The sequence below is a fragment of the Aulonocara sp. 'chitande type north' Nkhata Bay genome, linkage group LG4, assembly GCF_057382095.1.
Source record: "Aulonocara sp. 'chitande type north' Nkhata Bay isolate Kocher_YH1m ecotype deep benthic linkage group LG4, A_spYH_male_GT1.1, whole genome shotgun sequence".
In the NCBI taxonomy this organism is placed as follows: Eukaryota; Metazoa; Chordata; class Actinopteri; order Cichliformes; family Cichlidae; genus Aulonocara; species Aulonocara sp. 'chitande type north' Nkhata Bay.
Genome location: NC_141347.1, coordinates 32,843,670 through 32,863,996, shown reverse-complemented (window position 1 = coordinate 32,863,996; position 20,327 = coordinate 32,843,670). Strand labels below are relative to the sequence as shown.

The window sequence follows — 20,327 nt, the reverse complement described above, 5'->3', positions numbered from 1 at the left end:
GTGTGTGTTACAGCAGCGTGGCAAAATAGAACAGAGTAAAAGGGAGGCGAACGCCTTCGATTTTGAGTTTGTGAGAGGGAGCAAGAGGATGAAGAGGTGTGTCTGTTTGAATTAGATTAGTTTTCTCTATCTCTCACACTCACACACACACACACACACACACACACACACACACACACACACACACACACACACAACCTACACACTGCACTTACAGTCCCATCAAAGGAAGCCAGCAAACACTTTAAAATGAATCACAATCACAGCATGAGGGAATGAAGGTTAAGGATTTGGTTATCAGAGAGGAAGAATATTCCCACAGTCAACCGTAACAATATTAGATCATAAAACACTGATTATCATCATAAAACGCATTTCTGTAATAACCCTGCTTTTGGCCTAAAATGGTTTTAGACGCTTGGAGACTTTACTGAGGCAGCCGTGTTGCTTATTGATCTGTACACCTCCAGGAAAATGATTGATCCTCTAGCTTCTAACTGAACCAGCCAATTAGGGGCATCGCCCATTTATTATTCTGATCAGGCCTTCAAAATGCTGCTTAGTTCAGTTTTCTCACTGATCCTCCAATCCTGCAGGCATTTTTGTATTGCTCGACATTAAAAAAAGCAACACTATGCTTTTGCGTCTGGGATTTGCAACACTGACAGCTGCCTAATCTGTCCACCAATTGCAGACTTGCAGTGTTTAGAGCACCCTCTGCTGGGTGTAGAAATCTGTATGTTCAAGGATAAATGTAAAGACTTAAATACCAAACACATATACTAGCTAATTCCTTCAGCCTAGTCAGTGCTTTGCAGATGTCTGTTTGGCTCTGATTTTTTAAATACATTTGCATAAATCTACAAAACAACAACGACATGCTTTTACTTTATTAAATGGTGGGACAAAATGCCAGTGAGGGTCATATGAAATTAAAGGGGATCTGAGTCACTTGCTCTTCGCTATTTGTTACTTTGTTGTGAGTTCAGCTTGTGGTTGTTGTTTTTTTTTTTTTCATTTTGCATAAAATAGCACATCTATTTTACTCACTTTGCTAAACTTTAGAAGGGAACACCTAATCCCTGTGACACTTGTGGTTTATACTCAAATGATCCTCTGATCTTGAGGTCCTCTGTGGATCTCAGGATGTCTACATCATAGACATTAGATTTTTGCACTTTTCTTCTTGAAAATATGATAAACTTCCATAAGTCACAAGCTACCCTTAGACACAAGGAGCCACCACAACAGGTACCTCCACATATTTGAATTGGCAGATTTTTATGGCATCCTTGCATATCTTTCAGTTCCATAATGTAGTGGTTTAAATGTTCACCTAATACGTACAAGATCCTACTTGAAAACATGCTATATCCTCTGATAATGATGCTCAAACTCAGTAATAGAAAAAAATGAACAGAAGCAAGATTTTGGCTTTAGATTGTGCGACTTGAAGTGGCTATAAAATAGCTTTATAATAGTTATTATTAACCTGTGTCTCTCTTCCACATTCTTTCTTTTGTTCTGTCTTCCTTGCCTCACCCCAAACAGTCACAGCAAATAGCCACTGTTTTCTGGTTGTGCTCGAGGTTTCTTCCTGTTAAAAGGGAGTTTTTCCTTCCCCCTGTCACCAGGTGCTTGCCCATAGGGGGTCATTTGACTGTTGGGATTTTCTGTCTCTTATTCTAGTGACTTTATAATATAAAGAGCCACGAGGAGACTGTTTCTCTGATTTGACACAATATAAATAAAACTTCAACCTCAAATTGTGTGATATTTGGTTCCACCGTTAGGGTGTGTAATGTTGCTATTATAAATGTAAAATTTAGCCTGCCTTCACTAAATATAATTAAACTTACACGTAAGTTCAGTAAAAATGATCTGCAATCACTCTTCTGCCTGCTTTCCTTGGTGTTTGGCTGCTAGTCTGTTCTATCACCTCCTCTTTCCCTTGCTGTTAAACTCCATACTGACATCATTAAACTAGTCCAATCATATTCTTGCTTTTTGCTTCTTCTTCTTCTTCTTCAGGCCAATCAGCCGTTATTCTGTGTGCATTAAATCTCAGGGCTCTTCCATCATTCTAGCTTTTAGATTCTCATTCGTGCAACCCACTTCTTCCCCATCTGCACCTCACCCAAGTTACTCAGCGCTCCATCCAAGCTGCCATCGTCATCTTCACCACAAGTAGCTTCTAGACTCCGGGGGTTCCTGTGTCCGAACTCCTATCATTGCTGGGATTCGGTTCTGTCATGATGGGTCATTGGGGTCTATTCAGCAGTCTGGATTCATTAATTTTTTTCTCTATAAATCATGTTCAATTCTTCCAAATGATCTCCCCTGAACTGAAATTATTGTACATAAAGAAATCCAACTGTTAGTTTCTTTATGCTTCTATTTTAGCCCTGGAAATCTAATTTGTTTCTTTAAAGTGCTCTTTGCATGCAGCATGTTAGCTAATGTTAGCCCTACAAAAAAAGACCCAGTGCCAGCACAGGCAGTCAAAACAGTCCTTTTATTCTAAGGGACATTACACATAAAAGTTGTACATTTCGAGTCCAGCAAATAGTCAGAAAAATAGTCAGCTTTCACATTATCAAAAGTGAAAGCATTGCCCTTCTGGGGGAAAAAAGCAAGCTGGTTTATTAAAAATATTACATTAGGCTTTTAATATTAACATCAACTCAAAAAGCTGCACTTTTGGAATAAACTGGTCTCCAACCAGACAGTGATATTTTTTTTTCAAGCGAATGCAATCCCAAAATATTGTGAGTCATTGGTTTAATCTTTTGTAATAAATTATTTATTCTCTTATATTTTATTAATCTGAAATGTAACTGTAGGTCTGAAATAAATGTAGCAGAAGCACGGCACTGCCCTCTGAAATAGGATAACCCATCCCCACTGCCCTATTTATTTCAAAAGAAAATGTTAAAATGTTCACTACATTTAATCCATTTGTCAAATTCAAAGTGGTGGAGAGTCATCATCTCACCCAGGGGTCAACTTCAGCTGTAAACCAATGAGTCTTTGGTTATGGTGTTCCTGACCCTTTGGTCAAGAGAGCAGACTTGATCCTACATGTTTTTGAGGGTAAGAGAAACCAGAGCATCAGGAGAACATGCAAACACAACAGAGAAGAGCTCATCCCTGGTAGGCATAAAAATGCAGGTAAGTACGTGAGATATAGGAGATATATGAGAGAGGCATGGTGCTCCTATGGTCCCAGAAAGCCAAACTAGGATTCATGCTGTGCAACTTTGCTGAAATAAAATATAAATTGTGGGGGCAAAAAAGCTAATTACCTAAAAAAAACATATTTAGGTAATTGTGTAGATGCTGATAAACCAGTATTAATGCTAGGTTTGGGTTTTTGTTTTGTTTTTTACAGCTATTTATTACCCTGATATTTTTTGCAGTGTAGAAAGACATCATCTGGTCTGCTGGGTGAATCTCTGGGGCAATGCATGATTCTTTTTCAGGGTTTCTGGTGCAGCCAGACAGTTTGATAGATAGATAGTTTAAGATGTTCTGTTCCATAAGTAGGTCGTGTTTCGAATTAAACTTAATGTAACAAAACAGGCATCACAAGTGTGCAGTGGTTAGCACCGTTGCCTCCCAGCAGGAGAGACTTGGATTTGGATCCACTGTCCTTGGATACTATGACGTCCAACCACAATCCAAAGACATGTTTGAAATTCATGACTGGCTGTAGGAGTGAATGGTTGTCTGCCTCTATGTGTTAGCCCTCTGATCTCCAGGGTGTAACTTGGTACCCGTGATGGTCTCCAACCCCCCCCCCCACAACCCTGAATTGGATAAGCAGAAAAAAACTGATGGATGAAAAATGTATGTCAGACAATAAGCAATAGTATATACAATCTCCCTTTATGCTACACATAGACTGTTTAAGTGCATGAAACCAAAGCCTGCTTGAAGCATTTACATGCTTTTCATCTCTGAATACAGGTTTATCTAGATTAACATGATAGCAAGCATAGTCAGATTTCTGCAGTTTTTCATGGTAGTGAGTTTTGACTCATCAAAATCTGAGATTTACTTTTCTGAACTCTGCATTTGCTTCTCTGCTGGATATGGCTTCTCCATCTGTTCATCAGTAATATAAAAAAAAATTGAAAGTCAGACTCTGTTGTCTCTTTCATTTGGTGCGAGCAACATAACAGCGAATGAGGTGTTCATACTCCACAGGATGCTGATTTTCATACTCCAGCTCCAAGAACGCTCCAACATACACGCACTCAGTCTCACAGCTTTTCCAGCACTTAAAACTTCCATATGATTCTTAGTTTTACATTAAAATCTTTATGCACCTTTAAGCCCTTCTGTTCCTCTTGTGGCTTTATCATTATGCAGACCGAAAATTCTGTCTTGCCTCCTAAAGCTGTGATCACACTTTCCCACTCACACACGCCCACTCACTCTGTCCATGCTGCTCTTTATCTTCCCCTGCCTATCTTATTCTCCTTCCTCGCCCCCCCTCGCTCTCTCCATCTTCCTATAACAGCTCTGTCACTTATCTATGCAGAAATAAGACACTGTGCTCGCTCTCCCACTCCACTTTCTGTCTCTAGCTCTCTTTATCGCTGCCCCCTCTGGCCTTTTTCTGCAGGCCAATTGCAGGGGGACTAGAAGCCTTTAATGAGATCTATGGGGAAATAACCCCCCACCACACACAGACACACACACACATATGCGAGTGCGTGCGTGTGTGCCTGGCATGTCGTCATTTAACTACTCTCTCCCTGTAATGCACTCCAACCAGACGTTTTCTTTACAGAAGATGAGAACAATGAATTCATTTTAAAGCATTCCTGTCATCCCTTATCTTCCCCGTCCTTTCTTCCTCCATTGTCTTCATCAACTTTCCATCTCTCTCACATGTATACTGCCCTGCCTCCTCTCCTCCTGTCATACTTCCCTCTCTATTATCTCAGTACTTCTGTTCACCTCTGGGGCTCATCTTTCATTAACATGCAAACCCTAAAGTGCTGTAGCACGTCGGACTCTATGCCTTGTAGTCTGACTAGTTCACATATCTTAACAAGGCACTGGAAGATAATAGTGCGGAAGTTCGTTTGCGAGGCCAAATCCTGCACGAGGGCTGCAGCTTTCACTTCAGGGTTTGAAAGAATTCAGCTCAAGTCAAACAGCGTAGAAAAACTCATCTGTTTCATGCTGTTTAATGCACTCAGCGGGCAAATGCCAACTTGACTTGGCGTGCACGAGTCTGACAATCTAATAAACCTGCAGATACGACTGCCTTCACCTCCCGCTGTGACAGCATGGTATGAACAACTCGTGATACACAGATCTAAGTGTCTCTGTGCACACGAGTGAGTTAATGTACCAGCAGCTTTTATGTGTGCTACCAGTTGATGATAAGGTAGGATCAGATGTTTATGCTACTTCATACACTTGATTATGATGTGCACTTTTATTTCAAAAACATAGTGTGTAATCAGATACTTACTTTTTATTGCAATATGAGAAAATCTGGAGTCATTTCTGTTATCAGGACATGTCCTTTAACTGCTCATGTGATTGTTCTAAAAGCCAATATGTCCCCTTTACTGAATTATCTTCACTGCCTTCCTGTTAAATCCAGAATTGCATTTAAAACCCTTCTCCTCACATACAGTCTTAAGTGAATAGGCCCCATTATATCTTAAAGATCTAATAGTTCCATATTGTCCTAACAGAGCTCTTCATTCTCAGGCTGCAGGCTTACATGTGGTTCCTACAGTTTAAAAGTAGAATAGGAGGCAGAGCCTTCAGCTTTCGGACCCCTGTCCTGTAGATCCAGCTCCCAGTTTAGGTTCACGAGACAGAAAACCACTTCAAATTTTCATTTTTCAGTGACGCTTAGATTCATCTGACCCCGAAGCATCCCTTAATGCTGGTTCAGGAAGCTGGACTCCATGCACTCGAGCACTTCTCCTCAACTCCCCCCTTTACACCCCCTACACGCCACTGCTACATGCAATATTTGTCTACTTTCTCTTGCACTTTGTGTTTTTGTGTGTTTGTTGTTTGTGATGTCATTCTGATTATTTTTCCTCTTTTATTTATTTGCCCTCATCCCTTAAACCAGGCCCATCCCTGAGCCTGGCTCTGTTAAAAGCTCCGTCGCCTTATTAGAGCTGATATTTCTAAGAGTCTTTCTTTAATATTGTGGATTCCTCATCTGACCATTTAAAGCGCCATCAGACGACTGTTGTCAGAAACTGGAGATATTAAAATGAAACAGAATAAAAGTGAACGTATTTATTTGACCAGCAAAAAGACTTCAGCTCAGCTACATTCCAAAATGTGGCGTCTACCTCAATGCACTACAGAGTCTCAATAAAGTTTAATGAATCAAGGTCTGAAAGCACACAAATCGTGCTATAGTGTAATGTTATAAAGCTTAAGCATTTTAAATAATTGGGTTAAAAACCTCAATCCTTACAATAATGCGTCCATATTTTTGCTCTTTGGTTGTTACACTTACAGCACGGATGTGAAACATTGACAAGCCTAAATAAAGCGTCTGACCCTTGTATGTTTTTTCACTTTACATTGGCTTAAGAACCACAAAGCAAGTTATTAGTTTACACTTTTTAGCAACCAAAATAATAGATGCAAAGTTTCCAGCTGGCCAACAAAATCCAGATGATTATAAACAGATCTGTAGTAAATACACAATATATAAAAGAGTACTTCCAAAAGGAATTCACCATTAGAGTGTCACTGTGATCTCTGAGCTGGTAATTTGTAGGTCAGAACCTACCTTTGAAAAAAAAAGTGGACTAGATTACAAATAAGAGCATTTCAAAGACGGCATTTTAACCTGACTCAGGTCACAACTTTGACTCCTTCAAATACCGAAGACATCTGAAAACACTTTAAGCAGCTGGATTTGACATAGCAGACATAGCTTCGACCTTTAGTGAATAAAATGTGAAATGACTGTGACAGTGAAAAATATTATTTTACATAACACCCTGAACTGTCTCTTCCTTCTTCTTAACCTATAACCACTACCTGCTAAAGCCAATATTTTTGTCTACATAGATCAATGCTTCAAATCCCCTCTTGATAAATATAATAAGCTGCTACATCTCCTGCTCTCTTTGTAAGTATCAGTGCACCAGCGGTGCAGTCTCGATTGATAGTGACTTGTGAGAGATCTCCCCAGCAGGATTGTGCAGCTCTATTAAGGGAGTTTTAACGCCTCAAAGGTAAATGCCACTGTGTGGGGAGAAAGGATATATCCTCTGATTTTCACAGATGCCACATGTGATGTAGCAAAGTAGCAAAGGCAACAGAAGTAAATGCAGGAAGAAGGTGCTGTGTTCTGGACAATTACACAACACTGAGAATTTTTTGTTCATGTCACAGCTAATTGCTCACCCGTACAGACCTTTGCACATCTATAGTACCGTCCACCATTTAAAATACAAAGCATACGTGGCTAAATGTTTTGTTTTTTAGCTCAAACTTGTAACGTACAACTGGAAGTTGGTTCGGATTGGGGTCTGATCACTTTCACATCATAAACGAACCACTCTTAACGCTGCTGACCCCATCCAGCCTCCAATGCACATGAACACAAATCAGTAGACAGGAGATCGGTCAGATGAAAAATCATGTTCAAGGTGATGGAAAAAATGGAAAATTCATATTCAGAGACACAAATTAATAGCTTAAAAGTTGTAACTACTTAAAAAAGCTGCCACAAGACTGTTACTGTGACTGCTGTAACAGTATTCTGTGACTGCAGCTACAACCCACAGCTACCAAAGAGACTCTCTGTGGAAAATGGATGTAGAAGATGGATCGAAAAAGTGAAGCCTATGCAGAAGTGTGATAAACCTAGCAAACAGGCGGGATTGTAAAAGAAGTCATATTGCATAGACATTTATGGTAATACAGTGTTCAGGTTCCTTGATCTGTCGCCTCAGTAAATAGAATAGAATAGAAGAATCCTTTAATTGTCCCACAAGGGGGAAATTTGGTTGTATCAGCAGCAACAACAAATATGCAAACAGAACAGGACACAGAACAAAAACACAATTTTTACATATTTACATCATGGACAATGGTTACCAAAGCAGAGTACTGTACAGTTATTAAAATTTGAGTACAGATAAGTGGCAAACCCAGGTTGTAAAATACTGAGTTTGTCCACTAACCAGCTGAAAGGAATATAAAATGATGTCCTGGTCAACTCAGCTCAGAGAACACCAAAGCAAATCCAATAAGAGCCATGCATCTAGATAACGTGCCCGTTTCTATTTATGTCCCACAATGTGGATTACAGTGTGCTTATAAGAGTGCTAAAAATGCACAGCATCTCAGCACTCGTAAAGAAAGCAAAGCTTAAAACACTCAGAACAACCGCCAGTCCAAACTTTTACTGCATACTTCATGTCATCAATAGCTTGTATTTGTGGATACACTGAGAAATTTCCTTATGATCCAGAATAGATTTTAAGATCATGCTGATTTTTTCCTGTCTACTGTACAAATATAATCTGCTGTGCAACAGCTCCAATGAAATCATAATATAAATTGCCATGTCAGAGTCAATTGGTGTAGGTCAATTTGTATTTAAACTGCATCTAATGCATCATTTCCTAGATGCACACCACTGATTAGTGCACATTAAATATTAGAGCTGGTTTTCTGCAAAAAAAAGAAAAAAAAAGGCAAAATAATTACCAGTGTCTGTGTGTATTTATCTGTGTCCTGTGCATTACTGCATGTAGATGCTCTTCCATCACTCCATATCCTCCTCCCTCAATTAATAACCTTACCATTTGCATACTACGGTCAGTCCCTTGATTCATTATAATACAATTAAAATGCAATTAGGGCTTATTTAGGAGGAATTAGCCGAAGTGTAGAACAGAGCTAAAGCAGTGGGTGAAGGTGGGAGGGGGAAGGAATGATACTTCACATCAGTGACAGGACAGAGGAGGTGGAGGAGGATAAAGGGCCCGGTGGCGCCAGTGTCCGGCAGCCTCGCCTCTGTCAGTGCGCCCCAGGGCAGCTGTGGCTACAATGTAGCTTGCCATCGCCAGTGTGTGAATGTGTGTGTGAATGGGTGAATGACTGAATGTAGTGTGAAGCGCTTTGGGGTCCTTAGGGACTAGAAAAGCGCTATACAAATGCAGGCCATTTTCCATTAAAGAGCAAGAGATTGACCAAGAGGGATAACTGTGGACTTCAGATGTTTTCATTCTGAAAGTACAGTCTGAGATTGAGAAAGGGAGTTAAACAATGACCCAAGGAGGCTGAGACAGGACAGGAAGAGTGCAAGAATATGACACAGTAAATGTCAGAGAGATGCCGCTGGGTTCTAACGCTCATGACCTTGAGGAGTAAGACAATATGCACTCAGTCAGTACACCTCGGCAGGAAGTCGATGAGGTTATGTTTCAGCTCTTTCTTATGTTAATGTTTATCTGCAAGTGTGAGTTTATCTTTAGAATCAGCTCAGAAATAGAGCACAAAAAATGGAAGAGATCAAAGGGGCTTTAAATAACTGAAGAAGACATTAAAAGAGTGCACACTTAGACAAATATTTCAAAACAAGTTAATGAATGCGATTACAAGCCTTTTAGAATTGTTTTTAGGTCTGTGTAATTTGCTGATTGCAAAAGCAATTCAGCATCTAATTGCTTTAAAGACATATATTTATTTATTATTTATTTTGTGTAATCCTTTGCACCACCCGCACAAAAAGAAAAGATCTGAAGTGTCAGGGTCCCTGTGCCTACCCGGTCGGCTCAGTATGGCTACATATGTTTTTACATTCTTTTTTGTTCCTGCTCTCTCCCTTCCCCCTTTCCCTTCTCCCTCTGCCTGGGCGGAGCTCACCTGTGGGCTCCTGCCCTTGGCCCACGCACCGGGTCGCAATCACGCACCTGCGGCTCATCATGAGTGTTCCAGCTCCTTTATAAGATGGCAGCTCTGTGTTTCTCGTCGCTGGACCGTTGCCGACCCTCGTCAGTGTAACCCCAGCTCAATTACTTCTAGAGTGTTTTCACAGCGATTTGCCTTACAATCCCTTCGTGTCTCTGTGTACAGATTCCCTGGACCAACCCCTGTGTTACCCGAGTGATTGGAGTGTGAAGAGGAGCGTGAGGAGTGGACGGAGTGTGTGTGTGTGTGACTATCGGCGTCTTTCCCGTTCGTGTGTGGACCCCCGGAGCCCGGCTTTCCCCTCACTTTTGTAAATAATCACCTGACGTATCATAATAAAGACTCTTGTGCTTTCAAGACCTAGAGCCTGCGCGTGAGTCCGTTCAGTCCCGCTGTGACATGAAGAGGCATAAAAATCTTTCCTATTAAAAGACTGAACTCAAACAGGCTTCATTTTTGTTGTTTTTCTCAAAAAAATATTTGAAAGTTCTTCTGTGGAGGAGTTCTCCGATAGTACCCGCCTATCTCAGTGTTTTTAAGTGTTTTTGATCCATGTCAAATATTATTTGATTATATTTGATTCCTGATTTGCTCATTTCCTACTTGCCCACCTAGTTTCACAAAAGACAGAAAAAACTGTCACTGACTGCATTCCTCTACCTCAGCTCTCTCCTTGGTAAAGACATTTTTTTTTTAAAAACTGAGAAATGTTACACATTAAAAGCAAATCTTTATGCTCATTTCCAGCTTCTTATTCTTGTACTTGGACTTCAAATTGCTCCGTATTTAGCTTAAATGAGCTTTGGTGGAACCCGTCACGTCATCCTCTGTTTGAAACAGCCTGTTTTAGCTTCCTTCTGATTGGCTACCTCTCACAAACAGAGTGTCAGAACAGCAGGTGGGGGGTTTAAGTGCTGGAGCCGAATGTAACTCGACTTCTTTGGGGGATTATGAAGACGTTGGGATTGTGAAGCTTCTTCAGTGCTAGACAATGATGGGGAATCTTGGGTATTTAACCTCTTGGAGTACCTGAGAGTTGAAGACCCACCCTGAAGCCTTTTGGATGAGTCATGAAATTTCTTCATGAATCTAAGGAAAAGTCAAGTTGATTTCTAATGGAGGAGAACCTACAGAGACGTATAACAGGTGGCGCTTCTGTGCTCACGCCCGGAGCTGTTGGATTGTCTCGGCTGTATTATAAATTTCCACTCTCAATGACATCATGCAGAGCCAAGAGTAGAAAAACTGAGTGTTTAGATCAGACCGAAGCCAGGGTTTTCAGCTCATATGAATTCCCTGCACATGCTGCGATCTGATTGATATTCTGGGCAGGTTTAATATGGGCATCCACTAATGGAGCAGCATATGTGATGGAACATAAAGAAAAGCAGAAGAGCTCCACTTAAAGTGTAGCTGATTAATGCGATGCTAATGCTAATACTTTTTAGTATTGCAATCACAGTTTTTAAGGTGGCTGCAGTAACAAGTTATTTCAGATTGAAGTGAATCTTAAATGTTCAGATGTAAAGATACAGAAAAATCAACATAAAAAATGGCATAATGTTAGCTAAAGGTCAACATGAACCTGCAACCACCTCCTTTCTGTAGAGCTATTTTCATTTCACCTTTATTTACTTCTGTCTGCTTCACTTTATCAATCTCAACCCCTCTCTAACTCCTACATCTACCTATCTCACAGCTTCATTCCACTTTGATCTACTCCCATTTCCCCCCATTTACCTTTGCCTCTATCTTCTTTGTACTTTCATCTACTCTGTCTCCATCTTTTTACCCCTCTCTCTTTTTGCATCAGTGCCATTTTCTGTCTTTATGGAACTGTCTAGTAAATTTCTGAGGTTTTGCCCCCAAGCATAAATGAGCATCTTCCCCCAAAACCCTTTTCATTTATTCATATTTTTACAGTAAAACTTTGATTCTGTTGTTAGAATAAACAGGGAGAAGTGAATTATTTACGGTCTAATTTAAAAAATACCAAATCACGCAGACACAAACACATGCATGCACACAGATACACACAGCAAAAACACAGCTGAAAACACCCATGCACAGATCAATAATAAATCACACAGCAGCAAGAGGGAGGAAGAAGGCATGAGCGAAGCATTTATAGCGCTCTGGGATGGTAAATACAAAATATGGACAGCCATCCACACGTTTGGAGTCATATTCTTGCTGTTGGTGTATAAAGCAACCAATAAATACATGACAGAGGCCAAGATCACATAACCGAATAAAGAAACGGGGACAGATAGTAAATGGTAATGGTAAATGGCCTGTATTTGTATAGCGCTTTTCTAGTCGCTAAGGACCCCAAAGCGCTTTACACAACCAGTCATCCACACACAGGTGATGGAAAGCTACATTGTAGCCACAGCCACCCTGGGGCACACTGACAGAGGCCAGGCTGCCGGACACTGGCGCCACCGGGCCCTCTGACCACCACCAGTAGGCAACGGGTGAAGCGTCTTGCCCAAGGACACAACGATCGAGACTGTCCAAGCCGGGGCTCGAACCAGCAACCTTCCTATTATAAGGCGAACTCCCAACTCTTGAACCACGATCGCACCGTTAGCGACTTTAATCTGGACATGAGCAAAGATGCATCCACAATGATTTCCTCAATTATCAGTGAGTTTAATTTTAACAGATCGCTCATCACTGAGATTCAAGTGGGGGGAAAAGGCTGAAAAATGCCTGGCACCGATTTCTGCCTGATTTTTGTGAGTGGTTAAAGTAAAGTACTGTACACGGAGGCAGCTCCATCTCCAACCCGTAAAGCCAATTTAGACACACTTGTGTTGCACTGATGTGATGTAAGACCGCATCCGGGGAAATGCAGAGCGATGGCAGATTGGTCTATCGTGATTCTGACAGCCCTCTTAAAATCAGTCACACCTAAAAGGGCTTTTCACACCATGCTTTATTGCACCATTTAAAATCTCTTTGGTAACATTAAGCTAGGGCCCCCCCGTAACTTCTCTCTCCACTTTAGCTTCACTCAGTTTGGCTGAATCCTTTCCTGCTTTGCAAAATCTAATTCTTGTCCACATACTCTCATCCTAATTGCTTTTGTGTGCATTTTGGCTCTGCCTCTCGCTCTCTTCGTCTTTTCTCGGGAGTTGGGTCACCTTGAAAGTCCCTCTCTTTCTCTCTCTCTCAGAGAGCCACTTTGCTGAAAGTGTTTGCGCTTCTCTTGGTTGTTCACTGTGGATGCAGTGAGACAGCAAGAAAGAAAGAGAGAATTATACTCTCCCACACTGCACATTGTCCATTTAGACTGAACTGGCCGCATGTACTGTCATACATTCGTGGACGGATTAAGAAACGACTGGCCCCAGGGCAACAATGCTGAACACGGCTCCCTCCTACCTAACACCAAGGAGTCAGTACAGAGGCATAGATGTTCCACAGTAAACCTGAGGCGACGTGTATTTCTTTGAAGGTGTCACGAAGGCTTCCTTGTTTTCACACCTTGAAAATTTTTATTTCTTCACAGATCTTTCGCTCAACTGTACTATCTATGTCTCTGGTCACTGAAAGCAGCTGCGTTTTTTACAGCTCTTTTATAAAAGCAGGCACCAAATTGGTGATTTTTTTTTTCTTCAGTTGTCTGCTTATGTTTTCTAAATCATGCCACACTGATTCTCATTTAAAGAATGTAAAATCTTGCAGGTTTTCAGTGCAGCTTTCGTGGATCAGTTGTGTTCAAGTTCTTCATTAAAGCATGGAGTTGTGGTGTGTTAAGGAGTGTAAGAGTGTAGTGATTAGTTAGTAGGCTGTCACGTCCAAAAACTGGGAAGATTTAGGCAAAACTGTGCTGTTTACGTTGGAAATCTAACCTGAACTGAAGACTCCAGGTTGGACTCGCTGTAGTTGTTGTGCTGGAATATCAGCACAAGCAGTCGTGGCAAGATGCAAAGTGATCATGGAGTTTTTTGTCAAGGTTTTCTCTAAAAATTCTCATCTTCTCAAGCTGTTGCAGCATGTATTATCTAAGGCCATACTGTATAATTTAAGAATCTCTGAGTTCCTGTAGTAATATGTCAATAAAATTGCCCACTTGTGTCATTGTGTCTTCAACCCAGCAGCATAAATAAATGATATCAAACTGTACCGGCAGTTATAATGGCACTTTTCATGCTGCCGCTCGTGAGGGAAACAATAAGTGTAAACTAGCTGTCACCCTCCAAATGCAGACTTTGTAGGTCTGTAAAACTAAATAAGTGCATCATGATGTCAAAGATGTCAAAAGACACTTTATGCATAAAGTTACCAAATAGGAGGCATCTGACCAAACAGCAATTGGACAGAGTAAGTATGATTATATGCAACTGGAAACATCATAAACTGGTACCAGAAGCTTCTGCAGCAGGTGAATAAACTCCCCAGAACACTGACAATCCTCATCAGTACAATTCAATTCAATTTTAATTATATAGCGCAAAATCACAACAACAGTCACATCAAAGCGTTTAATATTGTAAGGTAAAGATCCACCATTAATTCAGAGAAAACCCCAACTATCAGATGACCCAGTATGACCAAGCACTTGGCGACAGTGGGAAGGAAAAACCTCCTTTTAACAGGAAGAAACCTCTGGCAGTACCAGGCTCAGGTCAGGGCAGCCATCTCCATCACAGGAGAGGGCGACAGGACAAAAAAACACATCTAACAACTTTTTGATTTGGATCTTTGGATTCAGTTCAGCTTTAGTTGTTTCCTTAGATGGAATTGTTTTTATTGTTTAAAACTATTCCGCTTTAGTATTTTTAATGTGTGTGTTTAGGAGCATTTAAGCTGTTCAGAACATATAGAGTGCTAACATGTAAGTATTACGTACACATCCCAAAGCCTCCCCATGATGGTTATGATCAAACTGAAAAAGACTAAAACTAAAGATGTTTTCTCCATACACACAATATTAAGACAGTTATTATTTTTCATTTTCTGATATTATATTTAAAAAAGAAACCTTGTGTTGCATGATTCATAACTGAATGAATCTTGATTCTTGGGTGTTGAAACTGTTGGAACAGCAGGTGGACTTCAGGCTGTTTATAAACTTGTCAGTGATTGTTGCTGTGTGCAGACAGCACTCACCGTTTGCTTTATGTCTGGGATGCCAATGCGAAACACCATCATGGCAATGTGGGCGTCCTCAGATGGCAACGAGCTGGCGCTGTGTTCCTTCAGCCTCCTCTGCTGCTGCTGCTGCTGCTGTATCTGATTGGCCTGCTGTTGGTGTGTGGGTCCGGGGTTAGACGAATAGGGGTTTCCAGGATTCCCCGGTCGGACCTGCCTGTCCCCTGTGGGACGTCCGGCCATTTTACCTGACTGCCTGTGTCCCTCGCCTCTGCCGCCCCGTGAGAGGCCTCCACGCCTGACCTCCTCCACCATCTCCTCCTCGTCGTCTTCCTCCTCCCCCTCTAGCTCGCCATTCTCCTCCTCTTCCCCTTCATCATCGCGTTCATCTTCCTCCATTTCCTCTTCCTCCTCTTCCTCCTCCTCTTCCTCGTCCTCTGCCCCAGGATAGAGATGTCGACTGTTTCCCAGCATCCTTTGTTGCTCCTCGTCGCTGGACAGGGGGCTAAATGGCATCGTCATGGCGACAGAGAGGGCGACAAAAGTGGCAACACCATCATTCCCAGAGATACACTGCAAGGTGAAAAAGAAAGGAGGAGAGGACATGATCAGGAACAAACTGCAGAAGAAAAAGTTTTTAAGTAGAGCATCTACACAGCATCACTCTAAAATAATGTGGTCGCTATGGTAACAGACATGCAGTACTTCTAACCCTGAACACATGATGACATACTATTCACACCTCATCTATAATTGAAGCCACTTGTGATGTTAATTTTCAGCTCCCCGACTCTCGACAGACATTAAACTCAATACAAGTCTGAACTTTTGGAAGCTTTCCGTCTCCATTACATGCTGGTATTTGACTCTGATAAATAGAACTGTACCACTAAGTGCTTCTGTACTGACATAGACTCTTAAGGAGTTACCACTGAGACAACTTGTACTACATATACAAGGTGGACACAGTCAGAGATCAGCTGGTCCCCAAGTGAACCTGGTGAAACCCTCGAAGATCAGCAGATAAAGGCTGCTGCAGGTAGCCTGAGTTTTAGTTCCTGTTTTTTCTTTGGTATTTCCTTCCTCGTGTTTCTGAGTGTTTGCTTTCCCCCCATGTTTTTTCTGTTCTGGTCTGTTTATCCCTCTGTATGTCTGAATCACTCATAGTCGCTCCCTATTTTGTTTTGGTTGTTGTGTTTTATACTGAACTTTCTACTCTTTTACTTCCTGCCTTGGTTAGCTTCACACCCTCAAGTGTTCACCTCCTCTGTTTCCTTCATTCTTTGCAAGATAGTCATTTATCCTGCTCCAGTCTACTTCCTAGTGTTTCCCAGCGGGGTTTTTTCTGTCAGGTGTTTTTTATATGGTTTTTATTCAATTACAAATACAACACATATGTACGTGTAAATCACTTTTATTATTGCTACTTTGCTCAGGTGTGCAGAATCTGTTAGGCCTACGAAATTCCCTAAGACTTCTTTCAGCACATTTCAAAGAGATTGTTTCAAACTTTTGATACAAAAATCCTCCTACAGTAAAAATATCTGTACCAACTTCTTCCAGTGATCCTGGAGCAATTTTGTGCCAACTGTGCATTTTTTCCTGTAATGATGTTAAATGGCAAAAGTGATAACTGAATGGCTTGGAGTTTACTAAATTTAATACTTTGGATCCATGGCCAGGAATATTCCCAGATCTTAATCCAATTGAGAATCTACAGTCAAGCCTCAAAAAAGCAGGTGGACAGGCTGAAACCAACAAATTGAGATCAACTTGCTCAAAGGCATCTCAGGATTTGACCCAGAAGCTTGAACTATCACTAATGATAACACCGTAAATACTCTTTGCATAAGTTTGATTTATCTGCAAATTAAAGTCAGTATATTGTAGAAACATGTTGAAAGCAATCTGAATAAAACCAGAAGTGAAAAAGTTAATGAAACACAAAAATTAGTTTTTACTGCCAAAACCTTTGTCTTGGGCTATACAAATATTGTTCTTACACTTTCTTTTAGGCAGGATTAAACTAAATGACAGTTTTTGGTCAATCAGTGCCTCAAAGCTGGGGGAAATATCTAGGATAGACTTTTCCATTGGTGAGTTCTCACAATTTTGATGGAGCTTTTTTGGACAGGACCATGTTCTGTGTGGCGTTTTCTGCCTCTACTGAATCATCAGGGACAGACTGGCTGCTTGTTCTGTGCCGAGGCTCACTGTGTTCCCTTATTTCAAGGAGAGAATAAAGAAAAAAACTGTGGGATGTTCATACCAGCTGCATGGCTGTTTTGATTTTTATTTCATACGTTTTATCCTTCCCTGTAATAATCATCAATAAACCAACACAGCCAAATCTAACCCTACATAGCAGACAATGTGTCGATGCACATCTGCAGTGCAGACACTTGTAAAGGACTATAGCACTTCATATAACAGAAAAACCATACACTCGTGCTCTTGCCATCACCCCTGAGAGAGCTGAGAAGCCACTTCAGAGCGCCAGTGAGCAAGATAACAGATCTGTCCCTGAAGGACTCCGCTTGGCTCTGTGCACTGTTTTCAGGATTTTCAGCACCACTACATTCTGGACAGCTCCACACAGACCCAAACAGCTGAATAACAAACGGCGAGGAAGACACCGCTCGGGTTTACACGCGAGGATAGACGAGTCAACGGAGAGAGATGCCAGAGAGAGATGCAGGAGAAAGCAAGGAAACATCTCATTTATCATCCCATTTGTAAGCAATTACACAAATTTCCTCAAGTAGCTCTAATTACCAGTCATTTTGCAAATCTTTACATGCAGATGTTAATGCCTTTCTCACAGCTGATCTAAAAAAGTATGCAGCATCAAGTATTAAGTTGGTTTTGATTTGACTTGAATGAATGTAAAGCCCATATAATAAGGGAAATTTACAATTTAAATGGACTTATGTGGTGTGTGTGTGTGTGTGTCTATGTGTGTGTGTGTCTATGTGCATGTGTCACGAGGCTGCCGAGAGACTCAGGGGGACTCTGAGTCATGTTGTGGATTGAAAAAATGTGTCAGACTTGTAACGTTGAGGCTTTGGCTTTCCTCGTGGGAGCGAGAGTTAAAACTACCATCTGTCCAGCTCGAAGAGAAACAAAAGGGTCGAATAAAACAAATCTACACGGAAATGAAACAGCGAAGACAGGAGTGGATGACAGGGCTATTCATGTGGCAAAGCATAATCACCTTAAGATGCCATTTGGATTGGTATAAAGTCTGAAATTCCTGAAAAATAGAAGCACCTTTCTTTAATATAACCAGCTCAAAGAGTTGCCTTGATTTATTTAATGCGAGTGTAGAAAATACACATCGATCTGAATAGCTGAAATAAATGAAACTTATAAAAAATACAAAAATACCAGAGTCCAACAAAAAAACATGATCTAAAACCTTAATTTGAGGCTAAACGGCTCACTGTTTTGATACTTTGTGTCTGCCTTGAGATGCTATTCTATGTCAGCCTTCTGTGTCCTTTCATTTTCTTCTCACTTCTCACACACACAAACAAACTCAGTCAATGCAGAGCTGGTTGTGACAACTACTGACTGGCTGAAAACATTTCTGTCTGAACTTCTGCTCACAGTCAGGAAAAAAAGGGCTTGTGCAGCAAACTGTAGAGCACAACCCCCCACCCCCCCACCACCACCACCACCACCACAAACGTACCAAAGAAATGTCAAATCAATTATTTTATAATTAGCATTTTATCATTAACATTAACGCAGAAGTAGCATTTCAAAAATGTGTCTTACTGAGTTTTTTGTAAGAGTTTCTGCAGAAACACGTCTAGGTGACTGATCATAACTGAACATGGAAACAACAAATTGACTAAATTAAAGGAAAAATCTCAAGTTGTCAGCAATTCTGTGTAACATAAACGATTTATCAAACCACAGTGTTTGGCGTATAATTTAGTGCTCACTCATACTCATGCCCCTGAGTACAAATGGTTGATCAGCCCTAGCAAACTTGGTTTTAATGGCCAGGCTTTTGTTCTCTTGCTTTGGTAATTAGGCACAGCTTACAGCATATCTCATTTGAAGGTAAAACAAAACGCTAAGAGCTGTTATCAGAGCTGACATTAATTTGAAAATGACGCACACAGAGTATAAACCCACTGCATTTGTAAGTTGCTGTTACAGCTAGCCTTCAGAATAGCTTTCATGTTAGCTGCAATGTCTTGTTAGGTGGCAGTTTCTACTCACTTCCTTTGCCCAATGTGTGCCTTTCTCTTTTTTTGTGTATATTCCTCTGGATTGTATACATCTCTTCTGTTTGCTATTGATTCCTGCTCTCTTACTATTTATATTTTACTCCTGCACACTTGGCATGGAGCACCCATAATTTCATTGTACATGTACAATCATAATAAAAGACTCTTCTTTCCTATTCTATTCTCTAAGTGGGAGGAATAGGAGTACCCGGAGAGAACCCAAACATACAGAGAGACAGCATGCAAACACAGAAGGTCCCCAGCTGGCTGATGGAGGTGAACCCAGGACCTTCTTGATGTGAGACTATTAGCTTTGCAGTGTAGAGGAGAAAGGGTCAAAGATTACAAGGGCTGCTGTATTGTACTCTATCATTTATGATGAAAAGATATGGTTTCAAGACCAAGCATTTAAAGAAACGAAATTCTGGTTATTTTTTGCTTAATTTGTTCTTTCTTCTTGATTCAGTTTTTTTTTTTTAAACTAACAAAGATTTGAGGGTCACATGCAAGAAGAATTTTGTTAATTTTGTTGTTTTACTTTGCATTATTTCTTATTTTTGGACACAAGAGTAGCTTTAATTAAAAGACCGGGTATACAGTCACTATTTGATACATAGATTGTGGACTTTATAAGCAAATAATAAATCAAAACAAAATCTTTTTTCTACTGCAGTAAACAGTAAACACAATCATAAGATAAATGTAGTGGATAGAGAAGTGCCTAAGTGCACTTGGGTCAAGTAAATATATAGAGTATTAACTTGCAAATATTGCATTTTAAAATTTCAGGAAAAGGTTAAAACTCCCATAAATGTCAACAAATTCATGAGGCCTCTATAGAAACATCAGTAATCTGACTAAGCATACAGAGACGATGGCTGAGATGGAGAAGCAGGATTGGAAGCAATTTTCTTTTAAAGGAAACTGACAAACAAAAAAGACACAAGGGCAAAGAGAGAGAAGGAAAGAGAACAGGCCGCCTTCTGAAGTTTCATCAGAAAGCTGACCAATCAGAGATACAGTAAGTACCTCCAGAAGATATGGTAATAAATG

General features: G+C 40.7%; 1 protein-coding gene across 1 annotated transcript in view; it reads right to left on the bottom strand.

Annotated features, from left to right (window-relative positions):
- The window catches only part of shank1 (SH3 and multiple ankyrin repeat domains 1), a 100,910-nt gene that overhangs the window by 55,413 nt on the left and 25,170 nt on the right, over positions 1-20,327 (bottom strand). Inside the window, exon 2 of the mRNA XM_086290012.1 lies at positions 15,052-15,606. Coding sequence (XP_086146138.1) covers positions 15,052-15,555 — 504 coding nt within the window. The 5' untranslated portion in view covers positions 15,556-15,606. The remainder of the gene's footprint in view (positions 1-15,051; positions 15,607-20,327) is intronic.